This window comes from Hyla sarda, chromosome 11 (assembly GCF_029499605.1).
Source record: "Hyla sarda isolate aHylSar1 chromosome 11, aHylSar1.hap1, whole genome shotgun sequence".
NCBI lineage: Eukaryota > Metazoa > Chordata > Amphibia > Anura > Hylidae > Hyla > Hyla sarda.
In genome coordinates, this window is record NC_079199.1 from 17,210,068 (window position 1) to 17,234,863 (window position 24,796).

The window sequence follows — 24,796 nt, forward strand, 5'->3', positions numbered from 1 at the left end:
GTGCCTCCACCACCATATAATGCTATAGAGTGCCTCCACCACCATATAATGCTATAGAGTGCCTCCATCACCATATAATGCTATAGAGTGCCACCACCACCATATAATGCTATAGAGTGCCTCCACCACCATATAATGCTATAGAGTGCCTCCACCACCATATAATGCTATAGAGTGCCTCCACCACCATATAATGCTATAGAGTGCCTCCATCACCATATAATGCTATAGAGTGCCACCACCACCATATAATGCTATAGAGTGCCTCCACCACCATATAATGCTATAGAGTGCCTCCACCACCATATAATGCTATAGATTGCCTCCATCACCATATAATGGTATAGAGTGCCTCCACCACCATATAATGCTATAGAGTGCCTCCAATACCATATAATGCTATAGAGTGCCTCCACCACCATATAATGCTATAGAGTGCCACCACCACCATATAATGCTATAGAGTGCCTCCACCACCATATAATGCTATAGAGTGCCTCCACCACCATATAATGCTATAGAGTGCCTCCACCACCATATAATGCTATAGAGTGCCTCCATCCCCATACACTGCTATAGACTGCCTCCACCACCATATAATGCTATAGAGTGCCTCCACCACCATATAATGCTATAGAGTGCCTCCACCACCATATAATGCTATAGAGTGCCTCCATCCCCATACACTGCTATAGACTGCCTCCACCACCATATAATGGTATAGAGTGCCTCCACCACCATATAATGCTATAGAGTGCCTCCACCACCATATAATGCTATAGAGTGCCTCCACCACCATGTAATGGTATAGAGTGCCTCCACCACCATATAATGCTATAGAGTGCCTCCATCACCATATAATGTTATAGAGTGCCTCCACCACCATATAATGGTATAGAGTGCCTCCACCACCATATAATGCTATAGAGTGCCTCCACCACCATATAATGCTATAGAGTGCCTCCACCACCATATAATGCTATAGATTGCCTCCATCACCATATAATGGTATAGAGTGCCTCCACCACCATATAATGCTATAGAGTGCCTCCACCACCATATAATGCTATAGAGTGCCTCCACCACCATATAATGCTATAGAGTGCCACCACCACCATATAATGCTATAGAGTGCCTCCACCACCATATAATGCTATAGAGTGCCTCCACCACCATATAATGCTATAGAGTGCCTCCACCACCATATAATGCTATAGAGTGCCTCCATCCCCATACACTGCTATAGACTGCCTCCACCACCATATAATGCTATAGAGTGCCTCCACCACCATATAATGCTATAGAGTGCCTCCACCACCATATAATGCTATAGAGTGCCTCCATCCCCATACACTGCTATAGACTGCCTCCACCACCATATAATGGTATAGAGTGCCTCCACCACCATATAATGCTATAGAGTGCCTCCACCACCATATAATGCTATAGAGTGCCTCCACCACCATGTAATGGTATAGAGTGCCTCCACCACCATATAATGCTATAGAGGGCCTCCATCACCATATAATGCTATAGAGTGCCTCCACCACCATATAATGGTATAGAGTGCCTCCACCACCATATAATGCTATAGAGTGCCTCCACCACCATATAATGCTATAGAGTGCCTCCATCACCATATAATGGTATAGAGTGCCTCCACCACCATATAATGCTATAGAGTGCCTCCACCACCATATAATGCTATAGAGTGCCACCACCACCATATAATGCTATAGAGTGCCTCCACCACCATATAATGCTATAGAGTGCCTCCACCACCATATAATGCTATAGAGTGCCTCCACCACCATATAATGCTATAGAGTGCCTCCACCACCATATAATGCTATAGAGTGCCTCCACCACCATATAATGCTATAGAGTGCCTCACCACCATATAATGCTATAGAGTGCCTCCATCACCATATAATGGTATAGAGTGCCTCCACCACCATATAATGCTATAGAGTGCCTCCACCACCATATAATGCTATAGAGTGCCTCCACCACCATATAATGCTATAGAGTGCCACCACCACCATATAATGCTATAGACTGCCTCCACCACCATATAATGCTATAGAGTGCCTCCATCCCCATACACTGCTATAGACTGCCTCCACCACCATATAATGCTATAGAGTGCCTCCACCACCATATAATGCTATAGAGTGCCTCCATCCCCATACACTGCTATAGACTGCCTCCACCACCATATAATGCTATAGAGTGCCTCCACCACCATATAATGCTATAGAGTGCCTCCACCACCATATAATGCTATAGAGTGCCTCCACCACCATATAATGCTATAGAGTGCCTCCATCCCCATACACTGCTATAGACTGCCTCCTCCACCATATAATGCTATAGAGTGCCTCCACCACCATATAATGCTATAGAGTGCCTCCACCACCATATAATGCTATAGAGTGCCTCCACCACCATATAATGCTATAGAGTGCCTCCACCACCATATAATGCTACAGAGTGCCACCCCCACCATATAATGCTATAGAGTGCCTCCACCACTATATAATGCTATAGAGTGCCTCCACCACCATACACTGCTATAGAGTGCCTCCACCACCATATAATGCTATAGAGTGCCACCACCACCATATAATGCTATAGAGTGCCTCCACCACCATACACTGCTATAGAGTGCCTCCACCACCATATAATGCTATAGAGTGCCTCCACCACCATATAATGCTATAGAGTGCCTCCATCCCCATACACTGCTATAGACTGCCTCCTCCACCATATAATGCTATAGAGTGCCTCCACCACCATATAATGCTATAGAGTGCCTCCACCACCATATAATGCTATAGAGTGCCTCCACCACCATATAATGCTATAGAGTGCCTCCACCACCATATAATGCTACAGAGTGCCACCCCTACCATATAATGCTATAGAGTGCCTCCACCACCACATAATGCTATAGAGTGCCTCCACCACCATACACTGCTATAGAGTGCCTCCACCACCATATAATGCTATAGAGTGCCTCCACCACCATATAATGCTATAGAGTGCCTCCACCACCATATAATGCTATAGAGTGCCTCCATCCCCATACACTGCTATAGACTGCCTCCACCACCATATAATGGTATAGAGTGCCTCCACCACCATATAATGCTATAGAGTGCCTCCACCACCATATAATGCTATAGAGTGCCTCCACCACCATGTAATGGTATAGAGTGCCTCCACCACCATATAATGCTATAGAGGGCCTCCATCACCATATAATGCTATAGAGTGCCTCCACCACCATATAATGGTATAGAGTGCCTCCACCACCATATAATGCTATAGAGTGCCTCCACCACCATATAATGCTATAGAGTGCCTCCATCACCATATAATGGTATAGAGTGCCTCCACCACCATATAATGCTATAGAGTGCCTCCACCACCATATAATGCTATAGAGTGCCACCACCACCATATAATGCTATAGAGTGCCTCCACCACCATATAATGCTATAGAGTGCCTCCACCACCATATAATGCTATAGAGTGCCTCCACCACCATATAATGCTATAGAGTGCCTCCACCACCATATAATGCTATAGAGTGCCTCCACCACCATATAATGCTATAGAGTGCCTCACCACCATATAATGCTATAGAGTGCCTCCATCACCATATAATGGTATAGAGTGCCTCCACCACCATATAATGCTATAGAGTGCCTCCACCACCATATAATGCTATAGAGTGCCTCCACCACCATATAATGCTATAGAGTGCCACCACCACCATATAATGCTATAGACTGCCTCCACCACCATATAATGCTATAGAGTGCCTCCATCCCCATACACTGCTATAGACTGCCTCCACCACCATATAATGCTATAGAGTGCCTCCACCACCATATAATGCTATAGAGTGCCTCCATCCCCATACACTGCTATAGACTGCCTCCACCACCATATAATGCTATAGAGTGCCTCCACCACCATATAATGCTATAGAGTGCCTCCACCACCATATAATGCTATAGAGTGCCTCCACCACCATATAATGCTATAGAGTGCCTCCATCCCCATACACTGCTATAGACTGCCTCCTCCACCATATAATGCTATAGAGTGCCTCCACCACCATATAATGCTATAGAGTGCCTCCACCACCATATAATGCTATAGAGTGCCTCCACCACCATATAATGCTATAGAGTGCCTCCACCACCATATAATGCTACAGAGTGCCACCCCCACCATATAATGCTATAGAGTGCCTCCACCACTATATAATGCTATAGAGTGCCTCCACCACCATACACTGCTATAGAGTGCCTCCACCACCATATAATGCTATAGAGTGCCACCACCACCATATAATGCTATAGAGTGCCTCCACCACCATACACTGCTATAGAGTGCCTCCACCACCATATAATGCTATAGAGTGCCTCCACCACCATATAATGCTATAGAGTGCCTCCATCCCCATACACTGCTATAGACTGCCTCCTCCACCATATAATGCTATAGAGTGCCTCCACCACCATATAATGCTATAGAGTGCCTCCACCACCATATAATGCTATAGAGTGCCTCCACCACCATATAATGCTATAGAGTGCCTCCACCACCATATAATGCTACAGAGTGCCACCCCTACCATATAATGCTATAGAGTGCCTCCACCACCACATAATGCTATAGAGTGCCTCCACCACCATACACTGCTATAGAGTGCCTCCACCACCATATAATGCTATAGAGTGCCTCCACCACCATATAATGCTATAGAGTGCCTCCACCACCATATAATGCTATAGAGTGCCTCCACCACCATACATTGCTATAGAGTGCCTCCATCACCATATAATGCTATAGAGTGCCACCACCACCATATAATGCTATAGAGTGCCTCCACCACCATATAATGCTATAGAGTGCCTCCACCACCATATAATGCTATAGAGTGCCTCCATCACCATATAATGCTATAGAGTGCCACCACCACCATATAATGCTATAGAGTGCCTCCACCACCATATAATGCTATAGAGTGCCTCCACCACCATATAATGCTATAGAGTGCCTCCACCACCATATAATGCTATAGAGTGCCTCCATCACCATATAATGCTATAGAGTGCCACCACCACCATATAATGCTATAGAGTGCCTCCACCACCATATAATGCTATAGAGTGCCTCCACCACCATGTAATGGTATAGAGTGCCTCCACCACCATATAATGCTATAGAGGGCCTCCATCACCATATAATGCTATAGAGTGCCTCCACCACCATATAATGCTATAGAGTGCCTCCATCACCATATAATGCTATAGAGTGCCACCACCACCATATAATGCTATAGAGTGCCTCCACCACCATATAATGCTATAGAGTGCCTCCACCACCATATAATGCTATAGAGTGCCTCCATCACCATATAATGCTATAGAGTGCCACCACCACCATATAATGCTATAGAGTGCCTCCACCACCATATAATGCTATAGAGTGCCTCCACCACCATATAATGCTATAGATTGCCTCCATCACCATATAATGGTATAGAGTGCCTCCACCACCATATAATGCTATAGAGTGCCTCCAATACCATATAATGCTATAGAGTGCCTCCACCACCATATAATGCTATAGAGTGCCACCACCACCATATAATGCTATAGAGTGCCTCCACCACCATATAATGCTATAGAGTGCCTCCACCACCATATAATGCTATAGAGTGCCTCCACCACCATATAATGCTATAGAGTGCCTCCATCCCCATACACTGCTATAGACTGCCTCCACCACCATATAATGCTATAGAGTGCCTCCACCACCATATAATGCTATAGAGTGCCTCCACCACCATATAATGCTATAGAGTGCCTCCATCCCCATACACTGCTATAGACTGCCTCCACCACCATATAATGGTATAGAGTGCCTCCACCACCATATAATGCTATAGAGTGCCTCCACCACCATATAATGCTATAGAGTGCCTCCACCACCATGTAATGGTATAGAGTGCCTCCACCACCATATAATGCTATAGAGTGCCTCCATCACCATATAATGCTATAGAGTGCCTCCACCACCATATAATGGTATAGAGTGCCTCCACCACCATATAATGCTATAGAGTGCCTCCACCACCATATAATGCTATAGAGTGCCTCCACCACCATATAATGCTATAGATTGCCTCCATCACCATATAATGGTATAGAGTGCCTCCACCACCATATAATGCTATAGAGTGCCTCCACCACCATATAATGCTATAGAGTGCCTCCACCACCATATAATGCTATAGAGTGCCACCACCACCATATAATGCTATAGAGTGCCTCCACCACCATATAATGCTATAGAGTGCCTCCACCACCATATAATGCTATAGAGTGCCTCCACCACCATATAATGCTATAGAGTGCCTCCATCCCCATACACTGCTATAGACTGCCTCCACCACCATATAATGCTATAGAGTGCCTCCACCACCATATAATGCTATAGAGTGCCTCCACCACCATATAATGCTATAGAGTGCCTCCATCCCCATACACTGCTATAGACTGCCTCCACCACCATATAATGGTATAGAGTGCCTCCACCACCATATAATGCTATAGAGTGCCTCCACCACCATATAATGCTATAGAGTGCCTCCACCACCATGTAATGGTATAGAGTGCCTCCACCACCATATAATGCTATAGAGGGCCTCCATCACCATATAATGCTATAGAGTGCCTCCACCACCATATAATGGTATCGAGTGCCTCCACCACCATATAATGCTATAGAGTGCCTCCACCACCATATAATGCTATAGAGTGCCTCCACCACCATATAATGGTATAGAGTGCCTCCACCACCATATAATGCTATAGAGTGCCTCCACCACCATATAATGCTATAGAGTGCCACCACCACCATATAATGCTATAGAGTGCCTCCACCACCATATAATGCTATAGAGTGCCTCCGCCACCATATAATGCTATAGAGTGCCTCCACCACCATATAATGCTATAGAGTGCCTCCACCACCATATAATGCTATAGAGTGCCTCCACCACCATATAATGCTATAGAGTGCCTCACCACCATATAATGCTATAGAGTGCCTCCATCACCATATAATGGTATAGAGTGCCTCCACCACCATATAATGCTATAGAGTGCCTCCACCACCATATAATGCTATAGAGTGCCTCCACCACCATATAATGCTATAGAGTGCCACCACCACCATATAATGCTATAGACTGCCTCCACCACCATATAATGCTATAGAGTGCCTCCATCCCCATACACTGCTATAGACTGCCTCCACCACCATATAATGCTATAGAGTGCCTCCACCACCATATAATGCTATAGAGTGCCTCCATCCCCATACACTGCTATAGACTGCCTCCACCACCATATAATGCTATAGAGTGCCTCCACCACCATATAATGCTATAGAGTGCCTCCACCACCATATAATGCTATAGAGTGCCTCCACCACCATATAATGCTATAGAGTGCCTCCATCCCCATACACTGCTATAGACTGCCTCCTCCACCATATAATGCTATAGAGTGCCTCCACCACCATATAATGCTATAGAGTGCCTCCACCACCATATAATGCTATAGAGTGCCTCCACCACCATATAATGCTATAGAGTGCCTCCACCACCATATAATGCTACAGAGTGCCACCCCCACCATATAATGCTATAGAGTGCCTCCACCACTATATAATGCTATAGAGTGCCTCCACCACCATACACTGCTATAGAGTGCCTCCACCACCATAAAATGCTATAGAGTGCCACCACCACCATATAATGCTATAGAGTGCCTCCACCACCATACACTGCTATAGAGTGCCTCCACCACCATATAATGCTATAGAGTGCCTCCACCACCATATAATGCTATAGAGTGCCTCCATCCCCATACACTGCTATAGACTGCCTCCTCCACCATATAATGCTATAGAGTGCCTCCACCACCATATAATGCTATAGAGTGCCTCCACCACCATATAATGCTATAGAGTGCCTCCACCACCATATAATGCTATAGAGTGCCTCCACCACCATATAATGCTACAGAGTGCCACCCCCACCATATAATGCTATAGAGTGCCTCCACCACCACATAATGCTATAGAGTGCCTCCACCACCATACACTGCTATAGAGTGCCTCCACCACCATATAATGCTATAGAGTGCCACCACCACCATATAATGCTATAGAGTGCCTCCACCACCCTACATTATTATAGAGTGCCTCCACCACCATACATTATTATAGAGTACACCACCACCATACATTGCTATAGAGTGCCACCACCACCATATAATGCTATAGAGTGCCTCCACCACCATATAATGCTATAGAGTGCCACCACCACCATACATTGCTATAGAGTGCCCCCACCACCATATAATGCTATAGAGTGCCTCCACCACCATACATTATTATAGAGTGCCTCCACCACCATACATTGCTATAGAGTGCCTCCACCACCAAACAGTACTATAGAGTGCCTCCACCACTATACATTACTATAGATTGCCTCCACCACTATACATTACTATAGAGTGCCTCCACCACTATACATTACTATAGAGTGCCTCCACCGCTATACATTACTATAGAGTGCCTCCACCACTATACATTACTATAGAGTGCCTCCACCACTATACCTTACTATATAGTGCCTCCACCACTATACATTACTATAGAGTGCCTCCACCACTATACATTACTATAGAGTGTCTCCACCACCATACACTGCTATAGAGTGCCTGCACCACCATACATTACTATAGAGTGTCTCCACCAAGATACATTACTATAGAGTGCCACCACCGCCATACACTGCTATAAAATGCCTCCACCACCATACATTACTATAGAGTGCCTCCACTACCATACATTACTGTAGATTGCCTCAACCATCATAAATTGCTATAGAGTGCCTCCATTACCATACACTGCTATAGAGTGCCTCCACCACCAAACATTACTATAGAGTGCCTCCACCACCATACATTGCTATAGAGTGCCTCCACCACCATACATTGCTATAGAGTGCCTCCACCACCATACATTACTATAGAGTGCCTCCACCACCATACATTGCTATAGAGTGCCTCCACCACCATACATTGCTATAGAGTGCCTCCAACACCATACATTGCAATAGAGTGCCTCCGCCACCATACATTACTATAGAGTGCCTCCACCACCATACATTGCTATAGAGTGCCTCCACCACCATACATTGCTATAGAGTGCCTCCAACACCATACATTGCAATAGAGTGCCTCCACCCCCATACATTACTATAGAGTGCCTCCACCACCATACATTACTATAGAGAGCCCCCACCACCATATAATGCTATAGAGTGCCCCACCAACATACATTACTATAGAGTGCCTCCACTACCATACATTGCTATAGAGTGCCTCCACCAACCATACGTTACTATAGAGTGCCTCCACCACCATACATTACTATAGAGTGCCTACACCATCATACATTACTATAGAGTGCCCCCACCACCATATAATGCTATAGAGTGCCCCACCACCATACAATGCTATAGAGTGCCTCCACTACCATACATTGCTATAGAGTGTCTCCACTACCATATATTGCTATAGAGTGCCTCCCCTACTATACATTGCTATAGAGTGCCTCCACCACCATACATTACTATAGAGTGTTTCTACCACCATACATTGCTCTAGAGTGCCTCCACCACCATAAATTGCTCTAGAGTGCCTCCACCACCAAAGAGTAATAAAATATACTTATAGTAATCTATAAATTGTGCTTTGCAATGTCTAAATAATACCCCTAAATTATTCATATGAAGACTAGTGTTGGGTACACCTCTTGGATGTCAGGCCATCTTTGTCACCTCCTTTACCAGGGGCACATGGCACACCCTGATTTACATCTGCAAGGCCCACTTAGGGAGTCCCCCAGATCATGTGACCACAGAAGCCTCTAAAAGGTAAAATGACAGATGGACCAACCTTCCTAACCTGAATATACAGGTGGTTAGTATGGGTGATCCTGAGTAAAACAATGTATTCCTTACCCCCAATCCGTTCTGCCATTCCCGATACATAGAACAATCTTGCAATATGCAAATAAACTATTAACTGCACTGGAAGCCATACTGAAGACTATTTGCTTCTCTGTTGCTATCTCCTGGGCCAATATATATGTGTCACATTCATCTAAGAAACTATAAAAACGATATACAGACAGATAAGGTCCTCCATGCATCCCTAGGTCTACTCTTTGGCCACACTTCCTGCCTTCTGTAGCTCCATTTTCAGCTTTCTTATTTAGACTGAGACAGAATAAGCAGAGTCACTTCATTATCATTAGGGATGGTAACGTTTTTGACACTCTAGTGTACTAATGGAGGCAAAGATAAGAAACAATAGAAATAATATACACACATCTCCAAGTACAATGTCTTGTCATACTTCCTGCCTTCTACAGCTCTCATAGCAGCTTTGTTATGTAGACTAAGACAGCATAAGCAGAGTCACCTCTTTATCATTAGGGATTGTGAGTTTTTGACAACTCTTGTAATGCTAGAGGTAAAAATAAGAAACTATGGCAACAATATACACATATCTACAAGTCCACTATCTGGTCATACTTCCTGCCTTCTACAGCTCCCTTACCAGCTTTGTTATGTTGACTGAGACAGCATAAGCAGAGTCACCTCATTATCATGATTGATGGTGAATTTTTGACAGCCTTAGTGTACTGCTGGAGGTATAGATAAGAAACTACAGTAACAATATACACACATCTCCAAGTCCACTCTCTGGACTCTCAGAAGTGAAGAACCTCCGCACTCCATTACTTCCCGAAGACTGTAATAATCTATAACTTTTTTATGTCAATTGCCTCCCATTCATCGCAGCTGCCAGAAAGCACTCATCGCCTTTTTTTTAATGATACTAAAATCAATTATGTGAAGCATTCCCATTAATACTGCTGTGGAAACTAAATAGTTAATAGTAACTGGATGATTAAATACCAGAAAAACAAGGATTCTATGAGCAAGACCGTGAGATGGTTGTATCTGGAGGGGGAAGAAGACCAACCTTGAGAGTGGAGACAATTAGTTTCTTTTGAATCTGGGACGGTCTCCCTTGATTATGAGGGCTGGAGGAGGTTTTCTTGTGATCGTGTGAGAAAATGCTGTGTAGGTATTTTAAAACAATATAATCTATATATATATATACATATATATATATATATATATATATATATATATATATATATATATAAAACTCAATGTGTATGTATGTGTGTGTGTGTGTATGTTCTAGCATCACATCCAAACAGCTAAGGATACAAACATGAAACTTGTCCACATGTTACTTATATGTCAACAACAAACATAGGATAGATAATTTGCCCTTACTTACCCCCATTTGCCAGGGTCGGGGTTTTTGTTTAAAGTCCCATACAAGTCTATGGGAAATATATGTTACTGCATAACTTCCAAACGGCTGGAGATATTTCAATAATACTTGGTGACATGTTACTTATATTTCCACTTAAAATATAGGATAGTTAAATTAACCCTTAACTACCCCCATTTCTGAGGGTCGGGGTTTTTGTTTAAAGTCCCATGCAAATCAATGGGAAATGTATGTTTCCACATAACTTCAGTACGGCTGGAGATATTTCAATAATACCTGGTACACATATTACTTATATGTCAAATAAAAATATATGATAGTTAAATTAACCCTTACCTACACCCTTATATAAAAGATGGAATTTTGTTTTAAGTCCCATGCAAGTATATAGGACTTCCAGCACCTTACTCCAAAAGCTCCGGATCTCCTGGTGAATGTGTCAATTCGGCTTGCAAGCCACACCCCATCTCACAAAGACATGCCCACATTTCAAGACGGTATATAAGGATGGTATATGAGGTTGGGATATGAAGACGGGATGTGAGGACAGGATATGAGGATGGGATATGAGGTCGGGATATGAGGTCAGGATGTGAGGTCGGGATATGAGGACGGATATTAGGTCGAGATAGGAGGATGGGAAATGAGGTCAAGATAGAAGGTCGGGATATGAGGATGGGATATGAGGATGGGATATGAGGTTGAGATATGAGGACGGAATATGAGGAGGGAATATGAGGATGGGATAGGAGGTCGGGATAGGAGGTCATTATAGAAGGTTGGGATAGGAGGACGAGATATGAGGATGGGATATGAGGTCGGGATATGAAGACGGGATATGAGGTCGGATATGAAGACGGGATATGAGGTCGAGATAGGAGGTTGGGATATGAGGTTGAGATATGATGACGGGATATGAGGAAGGGATATGAGGTTGAGATATGAGGATGCGATATGAGGTCGGGATATGACAACAATATATGAGGACGGGATATGAAGTCAAAAGCTTCCTCCTTTGTTGATTTTCCTCCCCAACAAGGATTAGGAAGGAAAAACCGGGCAACGCCGGGTACTCCACTAGTCTATGTATGAAAGGTGGGTAGCCATTTTCAATAAACAGATCAGCACATTACTGACTTTGTACCAGCTTTTCTGTGTATTCATTAATGTGGCTTTTCTCATTTGGCCAAATCATACCTGGACCCACACAGGTGACCTGTAAGTGGATGTTTATCCAGATCAATACATACATAAGTAAATGAACCCCCTATGCACACGGCGATCACCTTCACGCCGAAGGCTTCCTCCTGCTGTAACTCACACTCCTCTAAATAAATCCTTCTATTAAGTTTTGTAGACAAAGTGGTTTAAGTGCATTATAATTCTCGATTCCCTTTGATCTATTACATTAGCGGGGAAAACGAAGGGAACCACGTCGCTCTCCACTCCGAACCACAGCCCGGTGATTGCTCATTAGTCTGCCAAGATTACTTCTCCGACGCGTTTTCACAAAGAACTTCAGCAAACTAGAAGGTTCTGTCATACCGGGACTTGTCAGCGCCTTTTTCATGTAAGACGTCAGTGGTGCCACATTGTCACATAGCCTAAAATAAAGTATATTATCTCCAAATAAGCAGATTCGTTTACAGCAATGGCGGCAGCGGCGGCGTTTCCTGTCATTCGCACGCTGTGCCAGCCGTTGGCTGCTTAACATTCGCAGCACATAGGAGCCCGAGAGAAAGGCAAAAAGCCAGTAACCGGACAAAGTTGGCATCAAGCTAAAGATATTTGTTTTTTTTCGAGACTACACGACGCATTATAGAACTGCGGGCGCAATGACAACAAAGCGGTTATATACTCGGCCCCATCTTGACACAATCTTCTATAATTGAAGTAAAAACAGGACATAGTGGGGGGGGGGAGGGTGAAGGAGGTAAACGCGGCATAGCTGGAGGTAAAGAGCTGAAGTTTTGGGAAAGAAAATGAAATACCTAAACTGAACCTAAATTCAGGAGATTTTAAAAGATATAGGGGAGATTTATCAAAACCTGTGCAAAGGAAAAGTTGCCCAGTTGCCCATGGCAACCAATCAGTTTTCTACTTTCACTTTGCAGAGGCCTTGTTAAAAATGAAAGTAGCGGTCTGATTGGTTGCTATGGGCAACTGGGCAACATTTGCTCTGGACCGGTTTTGATAAATCTCCCCCATAGACTATTGGTCTCCAAACTGTGGCCCTCCAGATGTTGCAAAACTACAACTTCCAGTATGCCCGGACAGCCGATGGCTGTCCGGGCATACTGGAAGTTGTAGTTTTGCAACATCTGGAGGTCTGCAGCTTGGAGACCACTGATATATGGCAAAAAAAAAAAAAAATTATCTTTTTTTTTTATTTATTTTTTCAGTTTTCCTATTTTACTATGTATATTTTACCAATAATCCAGAAATCTTGCAGTTCTCCTTTTGGCCACTAGGGTTACAAATAACAATAGACTTCCTGTACTGTCTGTGATGATGAGGAGGAAACGGGAAAGTGATTTGTACAGGATTGCAGTGAAAGGTAATGCCTGTATAGGTAAGACAGTAGATGATCCCACAGTTCAGTCTCCCTCTCCCTGTGGAATAACAAAATTGCGGGAGCGGAATCCACACAGAAAAAAATGGATGCTATCTACTGGTGCTTCTCTAAATGCAAAAAAAAAAGGATGATACCGAAAAGTACTTCAAGTGGATATCACTTTAACTTTATTCCATATATTCCAACATTTAAAGGAGTACTCCGCTGGAAAAAAAAACATTTTTTAAAACAACTGGTGCCAGAAAGTTAAACAGATTTGTAAGTGACTTCTATTTAAAAATCTTAATCCTTTCAGTAATTATCAGCTGCTATATAATACAGAGGAAGTTCTTTTCTTTTTGAATTTCCTTTCTGTCTGACCACAGTGCTCTCTGCTGACACCTCTGTCCATTTTAGGAACAGTCCAGAGTAGAAGCAAATCCCCATAGCAAACCTATCCTGCTCTGGACAGTTCCTGATATGAACAGAGGTGTCAGCAGAGAGCACTGTGGTCAGACTGGAAAGGAAATTCAAAAAGAAAAGAACTTCCCCTGGAGCATATAGCAGCTGATAAGTACTGGAAGGGTTAAGATTTTTAAATCTAAGCAATTTACAAATCTGTTTAACTTTCTGGCACCAGTTGATTTAAAAAAAAAAAAATGTTTTCCAGTGGAGTACCCCTTTAAGTTTTGAATCTGGGGCAGATTCTTCATCAGGCAATCGATATCACAAAAAGGTGAACTAGACAATATTAAAGCAAATGGTGAATCTCCACCGGGTCATTCAGTCACACGACTCGGGGGTGACACCAGGTCTGATAGCTGGACACCCCCCTGTGGATTGACCTTTGTAAAGGTCACAGAGTATGCCCATTGATGTTTCCCATTCAAGTGAATGGGATTGCTACTGTCTATTGTTGCCCATGTTCATGGGGCTTACTGTAAAACATATGTCTTAAAGGGGTATTCCATGAAAAAACATTTTCTTCATATCAATCAGCTCCAGAAAGTTGAACAGATCTGTAAATTACTTCTATCGAAATATCTTAATCCTACCAGTACTTATCAGCTTCGGAAGATTAGTTGTTCTTTTCTGTCTGACAGCTGTGCTCTCTGCTGACACCTCTATCTGTATCAGGAACTGTCCAGAGTAGCAGAAAATCCCAAGCTTCTCCTGCTCTGGACAGTTCCTGACATGGACAGAGGTGTCAGCAGAGAGCACTGTTGTCAGACAGAAAAGAACAACTAAACTTCAGCAGCTGATAAGTACTGGTAGGAATAATTTTTTTTTTTTATATCATTAATTAACAAATCTGTTCAACTTTCTGGAGCCAGTTTTTTTTTTTTTTAATGGAATACCCCTTTAATGCTGTTAAAAACGGCTCTGGCAAAAATAGCAGCCCCCATAATAAAGCACACATTATTTTTTTTTAAATAATAATAATAATAATAATAATAAAAAAATGTTAATAAAATTAGAACATAAAAGCCAATTAGAAAAAAAGAAGAATGTGTTTCAGGCTCTGGTTCTAATCTAACAAATCTAGACAGTACATTCTCTTTACCCATGTTTTTATTATTTTATTTATTTATTTTTTATTACAGAGCGCCACATCTGCATAGACACGTTTTATATATATATATATATATATATATATATATATATATATATATATATATGATATATTTCAGTTTTTTTCTCCTTGGGTGTGTTAACCATAAAAAGGTATAATCCCCTACCTGATCCCATGTTGACAAGTGATATCACAGCCAATCATTGGCCTCAGCAGTGTCCCGCCTCAGTCAGGGATTGGCTGAGTGGGCAGGTCCTGTTGAAACAACTCATCAATGGGAGCTAGGGGGTAGTGGGGGGGGGGGGGTTAAGGTAGGTAAGTATTGCTTCTTTTTTAAGTTTATCAATCAGAGAGGGCATCGTAGGGCAGATGCATTAAAAGGCATTAAAAGGGCAGAGGCTCAAGCCCCCTTTTGAGTCTATATATTTTTGATATAAGGTAGTGATCTCCAAATTGTAGACCTCCAGAAGTTGCAAAACTACAACTCCTGGCATGCCCGGACAGCCAAAGGCTGTCCGGGCATGCCAGGAGTTGTAGTTTTGCACCATCTGAAGGTCCACTGAAACTGAAACTTTGGCTTCAAGACTTTATTATTTTTCGTACTCACCTGTGGCCTCGGGTGCCCGGTCACTAGACATGTCAGCTCTAACGTTTCTCCTTCCCGTATCGTGTAGACCCGCTCGGAGTACCTCTCTTCCTCCACATTACACGCCAACCCCGAGTGGATAATCCGGACAGTCGGTGGTGCTGTGAATGAAGCAGAAACAGTCTACGGTCACTAAAGCTCATATTTACATTACATCCATCCATCAGTACCGTATCATTAAAAGGGCAATATCTGACTTACGTGTTGTTGTACACAACCTCCTACAGTCACTGGCCCAGATTTACCGAAACGGTCTAATTCTTAGACAGCGTAAATGTAGATGAGACGATCTAAGTGGGCCCCAGACTTATCACAATGTGTCAGGCTTCTTGAGAGATCAGTCACATTCTTAGACTGCCTAGTCCAGTGGTGAGCAAACTTTTTTTTCAACTGAGCCAAATCTCGCCAAAACCACGATTGAAATTTATTCTGAGAGCCACATTTTTAAAACCGAAAATACATAGGATGGTACACTGTTTTTAGTTTCAATAACTTTTTATTATATGTGGGGGCACATGACGGGGGGTCCTGTCATTTGCCCCCACATATAATGCCCCCCTGCCATGTGCCCCTCATATATAGTGCCCCCCTGACATGTGCCCCTTATATATAATACCCCATGTCCTGTGCCCCTCACAATATAATGCCCCCCTGACATGTGCCCCTCACTTATAATGCTCCCTGTCATGTGCCCCTCACATATAATGCCCCCTGACATGTGCCCCTCACATATAATGCCCCCCTGGCATGTGCCCCTTATATATAATACCCCATGTCCTGTGCCCCTCACAATATAATGCCCCCCTGACATGTGCCCCTCACTTATAATGCTCCCTGTCATGTGCCCCTCACATAAAATGCCCCCTGACATGTGCCCCTCACATATAATGCCCCCCTGGCATGTGCCCCTTATATATAATACCCCATGTCCTGTGCCCCTCACAATATAATGCCCCCCTGACATGTGCCCCTCACTTATAATGCCCCCTGTCCTGTGCCCCCACATATAATGCCCCCTGACATGTGCCCCTCACATATACCGTATATATGCCGGCGTATAAGACGACCCCCAACTTTCACAGTTAAAATATAGAGTTTGGGATATACTCGCAGTATAAGACTACCCCTCCTACCGTGATGTATGGTACCTTGTAGCCCCCCCCCCCATTAGGTAGGCAGTATAGTTCCCCCCACATTAGGTAGGCAGCATGTTCCCCCACAATAGTAGGCAGCTCCCCCACATTAGGTCAGCAGTTCCCCCACAATAGTAGACAGCTCCCCCACATTAGGTCAACAGCTCCCCCACATTAGGTCAGCAGTTCCCCCACATTAGGTCAGCAGCTCCCCCACATTAGGTCAGCAGCTCCCCCACAATAGTAGGCAGCTCCCCCACAATAGTAGACAGCTCCCCCACATTAGGTCAGCAGCTCCCCCACAATAGTTGGCAGCTTCCCCCCCCCACAATATTAGGAAGTTCCCCCCCAATAGTAGGCAGCTCCCCCCCACAATAGTTGGCAGTATAGTTCCCCCACAATGGTAGGCAGCTCCCCCCCACAATAGTTGTCAGTATAGTTCCCCCACAATGGTAGGCAGCTCTCCCCCACAATAGTTGGCAGTATAGTTCCCCCACAATAGTTGGCAGTATAGTTCCACCACAATAGTTGGCAGTATAGTTCCCCCACAATAGTTGGCAGTATAGCTCCCCCCACAATAGTTGGCAGTATAGTCCCCCCACAATAGTTGGCAGTATAGTTCCCCCACAATAGTTGGCAGTATAGTTCCCCCACAATAGTTGGCAGTATAGTTCCCCCACAATAGTTGGCAGTATAGTTCCCCCCACAATAGTTGGCAGTATAGTCCCCCAACAATAGTTGGCAGCATAGTTCCCCCACAATAGTTGGCAGTATAGTTCCCCCACAATAGTTGGCAGTATAGTCCCCCCAAAATAGTTGGCAGTATAGTTCCCCCCACAATGGTAGGCAGCTCCCCCCACAAACATACAGCTTCAAGCCATATACAGTGTACGGCTGGAGGCTGTATGTCTGTATACTGCCCCCCACAGTGTTCCGGTCACCGCTCCTCCGGCCCGGCGTGAATGGTGGCTTTATTATCAACAAAGAATGTAGAGCTGTAAATTCTTTGGTGATAATAAAGCCACCATTCACCATTACTTCTGGAGTGCTGCTGTGCTTCATCTTTGCTGTATCCAGAGGGGCCTAGGACCAGGGTCCAACCACAGCCTGCACCCCCTACAGCGACGTTTCAACCACCTCTCGTGGCCATCGTAGCCGGCTTGATGATGGCCACGAGAGGTGGTTGAAACGTTGCTGTACATTTTTGGTGATAAATAAAGTCACTATTTTTGTCTACACTGGAGTGCTGCTGCGTCTATGTATTTGCTAGATAGATAGATAAATAGATAGAAAGTCCATATAAATCCGCAGCACACAGGGCCAGTATAGTGAAAAAGAAAAAAACTTTATTCCATCATGTGAATGTCAAACAGCAACGTTTCTACTGGCTCTCCCAGCCTTTCTCAAGCTCATACAAGTGTTACAAATCACCCATTTTATCATGGCAACCATTAATGAATCAATTACAACAAAATCAGTGATAGAAATAAGATATACATAGTAAGGTATACATAATACAATCCATGGTATACAGAAACACGTGCTCGTCATAACCATATACAGTATTCACCTACATAGTGTAGTGATAACAAACCATTCTATTATATTCTTAATAAGGTTCTGATTACATCCTTAGAACATATGTGCACGTGTATTAAAAGCAATTAAAAACAATACTATCTAGATAAATAGATAGATATGAGATAGATAGACAGATAGATATGAGATAGACAGATAGATATGAGATAGATAGATAGATAGATAGATAGATATGAGATAGATACATAGATACATAGATAGATAAAAGATAGATACATAGATAGATAGATAAACAGACAGATAGATAGATATGAGATAGACAGATAGATATGAGATAGATAGATAGATAGATATGAGATAGATACATAGATACATAGATAGATGCATAGGTAGATAGATAGATAAAAGATAGATACATAGATAGATAAACAGACAGATAGATAGAATAGCCCTTTCTATTGTGCATATAATGTCATTTACATTGCACTTTGAATACATGACTTTTTTCTCATTAAATGATTGCATACAGCAATTTTCCATATAGGCTTCAGCCGATCCAGAACACATATTAACAGGAGAGAAGAAAATGATCGTTCTATTCTAATGAACACCCACATATAATTCATTACAGTGGACGGCGCTGCAGCTTCCAGCCTGCACTGTAATTCCCAGCATGCACTGTAACATTGACCATTACTTTTATTAAATAGCCAGAGCGGATTCCATGAGTTTTGTTACATTTTCTTGGCCGGCTTTATTAAGCACCATGTGTCAGACCTGAGAACTAAGCGAGCCTTGAATAAGTGCTGCGTATCCTGAATTGACCCACAATGTTTTCACATTTACAGGCTACAAGCGAAAAAACGAGAACGCAGCTTATAAAGCAATGAGGCAAAATAACAAACAACTTGTTTCATAAGAAACATTTCGCCTTTGAAATGCTTCAGCTATGCATCTATTTACTAACCAGGGTCGGAAAAAGAACTCGTAAGCCTATTAGTATTGTAGATTGTAGTGATACAATGTGATATGATGCCTCTATAGTAGTGCTAAACAGGTTGTTAAAGGGGTACTCCAGCGGAAAAGTAATGTTTTCAAATCAACAGTACTTATCAGCTGCGGTCTGTCCGACCACAGTGCTCTCTGCTGCCACCTCTGTCTGTGTCAGGAAATGTCCAGAACATGAGCAAATCCCCATAGAAAACCTCTCCTGCTCCGGACAGTTCCTGACATGGACAGAGGTGGAAGCAGAGAGCAATGTGGTCAGACTACACAGCAATCCTCTAAAAGGAGCCCGGAGCTTCCCTTTGGTATGACAACTGCAAACAGAATATTGCATACGGGAGGTGGTGTGATGGATCCCCACTACTTCTGAAAAGTCCTACGCAGCAATGGTGTATTTTTGTCAGTTTTATTCCTCTAAAAACTACAACTCCCAGCCACAGGCTGTCCAGGCATGCTGGGAGTTGTACTTTTGTAACAGCTGGACACACATTGCTCGGAAAACACTGCACTAGCGTGTCTAGACTCCTTACACTGCACTCACACAGAAGAAGAGATCCTGCTCTCTATAGCAGACCCTCAGAAGCAGCAGCAGTATGGAGGACCCTACAGAGCCGTAGTGAGCTATGAATCCAGCCCTTGGGTGACATATAAATCTAAGTAAATATATTGATACCAAGAATATCGAAAAATGGAGCATTAACCCAGTACGTATCTCTGGGGGTTGGCAGATTCTGATGAAATGTTCAGCAGGGAGGCGTCAGATGGAACGGGGGGAGCTCAGACGCCGGCCACGGTCCATATCGCACCAATGGGCGCTTCGTCAGGCCGTACGGCCTGCTGAATATTCCGTTGAGAATCTGCCGACCCCCAGAGATACGTACTGGATGAGTGCTCTGTTTTTCGATATTCTTGGTATCAATCTATTCACATTACGTCTAATTTTGTGAAGCACCTCCTGAGATCTGCATTGGAATTTATACACCTCCTTCCCACCTATTGTCCGCACACTTCGATACAATGCAATCGTGACATATTCAGTGCCAATTCTTTTTTTCTGCTTTTCTCTTTTTTCTCTTGTTGCTACACATACATCTAAGTAGAGCTTTCAACAACATTTCTGAACCACTCTTTCTGCCTCTGCCTCACTTTGCAGCTTCCTCCTTCCTTTCCCTTCCATAGACTTCTATGAGCAGCTGTAACACTGGCCAAGAATGTGTCAACATAGCCCAAAATTCACCCTAATCCATACTTTGTTTTCACGGGTTGTGTTGTGTTTGGTATTGCAATACTGAAATTAATTCAGCTGGCTAGGGTTATGGACAAGGTTATTGACCTATGGACAAGGGTGGCACCGTTTCTAGAAATAACACAGCCCTTTTATGTTTGGTAAACCAACCCTATTAAGTGTATATATATATATATATATATATATATATATATATATATATATATATATATTTATACATATAAAAATAATTATTATTATTAGCATTATTGTGTATATATATATATATATATATATATATATATATATTTTTATATTATTATTAGTATTATTATTTTTTACATTTGTAGAAAAACATGTCTTCTTATTAAGTCTTATAAGTATAGATATTCCTCTTAGATCAGTTTTTAACCCCAATGGCAGAGGACAGCTCAGGAGTTGAGAAGCAGGTGAACTGTGGAATTACCGACTTTATTAGACGCGTTTCAAGCCTCTCAGCTGCAGTATGATGGATTAGTCAGAGAAAGAATTGATGGTAAACATCTCATAAGAAATCTATGGAATTTCCAGGTATTAAATCTTCTCCACCAGTCCAGGTTAGAAGCAGGTTCTGGAATAAATCGCTTAGTTGGGTTTCAGGTTTATTGCTGCCATAATTGCATCTGAGATTCCCCAGATCGAGCTATTCCTGTAAGATTGGATAAAACCATCTATGAAGAGCACTTCACTGAGAATACCAGACCTGTAGATGCGCTCGAGACCTTGAAAGCATTGAGGAAGATCCGAGGAAAAGATTGTATGATGAAGTGGATAATGGGGCTCTTAGAAGGATTCATCTGGACTTATCTAATGGTCTATTGATGGGGGTATGGAGCCCACCTGACTAGCAGAATCAAGAGGCCAACACCTGAATGGCACGGAACTGTAATACCAGGCACAGCCACAGGATTCCAGGGGTTAAACCCATATAATCAACCCTAGATATAGGGAGCGGCAACAAAGGGGTATTCCGGTTTTGGCACAATTTCTTGAAATAATGCTAAAAAAAATAAAATAAATAAATATATATATATATATATATATATATATATATATATTTATATATATACTTACCTACCCCTGGTCCCTCATTGCTGCTTTCGTTGTAGCTCCTTCTGGTCCCCTGATGCTTGTCTTGTCTGTAAAAGCAGAACCTTCAGGCTTAGCTGACCACTAGCCGCAGTGGTGTCTCGTGTTCGTCAGTCTTAGCCAGATGTAGGTCCTGATTCTACATGTTGTCTCAGAAATAGGCAATAGAGATGGGGAAGATCGGAAGGAGCTGCAACAGGAGAGCTGCATAAGACTGAAGTAGGTAAGTATACCTTTTTTTTATTTTTTTTCTAACCAACCATAGCTTTATTTAAATAGCAGATTTTATATTTTTTTTTTTTATGACAAATATTTTTTTTTAAGTTAGCCAACACATAATGGTAAAATAACTGGTATCATAAAAAAAATATAACTTTTCTCAAAAATCCCTTTATCTGATGAATAAGCGTTTTACCATTTGTTGGCCAATGTCTGGCCCCTTTTCATAGGCAGCAGAGGTGTCATCAGAGAGCACTGTGGTCAGAGAGGAAAGATCTACTCAACTTGGAGCATGCTGCAGCTGATAGGTACTGGAAGGATTAAGATTCTTAAAGGGGTACTCTGCCCCTAGACATCTTATCCCCTTTGCAAAGGATAGGGGATAAAATGTCTGATCTTGGCTGCGGCACCCCAGACATCCGGTGCACGGAGCGAACTGTGCTCTGTGCCGGATGACTGGCAAAGTGACGTCACGGTCATGCCGCGTTCGTGATGTCACGGCCGTGCCCCCTCAATGCAAGTCTATGGGAGGGGGCGTGACGGTCGTCATGCCCCCTCCAATAGACTTGCATTGAGGGAGCGATGCCGTGACGTCATGAGCGGGGCACCCACAAGTGCCACAAGTCTCTGGCGCTGCACCCAACATTCTAAAAGAACGATGAATGCAGCAGGGAGATCGCGGGGGTCCCCAGCGGGGGACCCCTAGCAATCAGACATCTTATCCCCTATCCTTTGGATAGGGGATAAGATGTCTAGAGGCAGAGAACCCCTTTACATAGAAGCAATTTACACATCTGTATAACTTTCAGTCACCAATTGATCAGAAAACATTTTTATTCTTGCAGAGTTCCCCTTTAACACGTGCAATCAGATGTCACCACACATGCTCCAGTCTAAGGTTCCCATAAGGTTTAGGTTGGGCATGCTTGTAATACAAAAGAATACAAGTTGACTCAAATAAACACCTAGTTGATGGAAAGCAATAACAAGAAGGATTTGGCGTGGTAAGAGAAGTTCCATTATTTAGCAGAAATTTGATGGAGACCGGCATCCCAGACTTCACCATATTTATTTATTCAAGTAGAATGGCTCTCGAGAGAATGTGTGCAAACATCCCAGCCGATGCACAGACAACAGATGTGTTTATATACCGATAAAAGAATGCAATAGTAAACAAAAAAGCAGAGAAGAAAGGGAAATGCAAAGGAGCACTGTGCACCTAATTTTACTGAGATGACAAAAATGATAAAAATCCGTAAATGACCTTGATAGGGCGACTTTCATCCTACAAAATATTACCTTGTACCATACAAGAAATCTCCCTTTATCCTGGAAATCTATAGTATCTAATCGAGCATGGGATACCGTGCACCATCATAGCTTACTATATTTACAATACTTGGAATCTTCTATGCAGTGATCTGAAAAAAATCTATGGGTATGTAAACTTTGGAATTTTTTTGCGTATTACTCCAAATACATAAAACGTAACAATGAAGAAACTCTGCAAACTGGGCAATGAAATTGAATGGCTTCTATTTAGTAGCTATAGAGGTAGCAGAGGAAGCAGTCGCACCGGGGCCCTGGTGTCTTAGAGGGGACCCCCAAAGCACATGTGTCCCATAAGAGACCAGAATCATAATTGGTATATGGGGCCCTGTAGCAGATTTTGTATCGGGCCCAGAAGCTTAAAGCTATGTCTCTGCTTCTATTGTTGGTGTTTGTTGCACAAATACAGACCCACACGTCTCCTTGGGGACAGACTGCAAACAAGCCTTGTAGTCTGAACAGTCATGTATTACTCCCTTCTACCTGATACTTTTTTTTAATGCGTATAAAGGAAATAGAGTAACACATGACCGCAGGATCAGACTACACAGGGTTTCATTGTGGGCCAGAAGAAGTGCGAACTAGTGTGAAACGGCCGTCGGCTCTATACACCCCTGCCTTGTTCTGTCTGTTATTTTCCCGCTTACTTCCAACAATTCGGTATGTGGCAGGATTTTCCTTCTCTTCTATTTCTGAGGGTTTTAATTGTAGTTTGTAACCATGGAGACACATAGTACTGCATTGGAACTGTTTAAATCCAAAAATATCTAGTAGATTGGGGTAATAACATACTGGATATTCACGCATTAAGGACGAAGGGCGTACAGGTACACAACTGCGTCCTGATACTCCCTTGCATCCTGGTATTTAAGGACCAGGGGTGTACCTGTATGCTCTGGTCCCTTTACCGTTGTTTGAATCGTGCTCACGAGCTGAGCACGCTTCATATCCGATGGGTCCCCGGTTGC

The 24,796-nt window shown here is 43.1% G+C and overlaps 1 protein-coding gene and 1 long non-coding RNA gene across 3 annotated transcripts in view; one reads left to right on the forward strand and one right to left on the reverse strand.

Moving 5' to 3' along the window:
- MDGA2 (MAM domain containing glycosylphosphatidylinositol anchor 2) overlaps nt 1–24,796 on the reverse strand; it is a 544,404-nt gene that overhangs the window by 258,283 nt on the left and 261,325 nt on the right. For both annotated transcript variants that reach the window (XM_056546350.1, XM_056546349.1), the window contains exon 2: nt 16,212–16,351. In XM_056546350.1, coding sequence (XP_056402325.1) covers nt 16,212–16,351 — 140 coding nt within the window. The remainder of the gene's footprint in view (nt 1–16,211; nt 16,352–24,796) is intronic.
- Nucleotides 14,018–23,480, forward strand: LOC130295518 (uncharacterized). Its single transcript, XR_008848865.1, has 3 exons — nt 14,018–14,049; nt 22,730–22,807; nt 23,345–23,480. It is a non-coding gene; the product is annotated as an uncharacterized LOC130295518 (long non-coding RNA).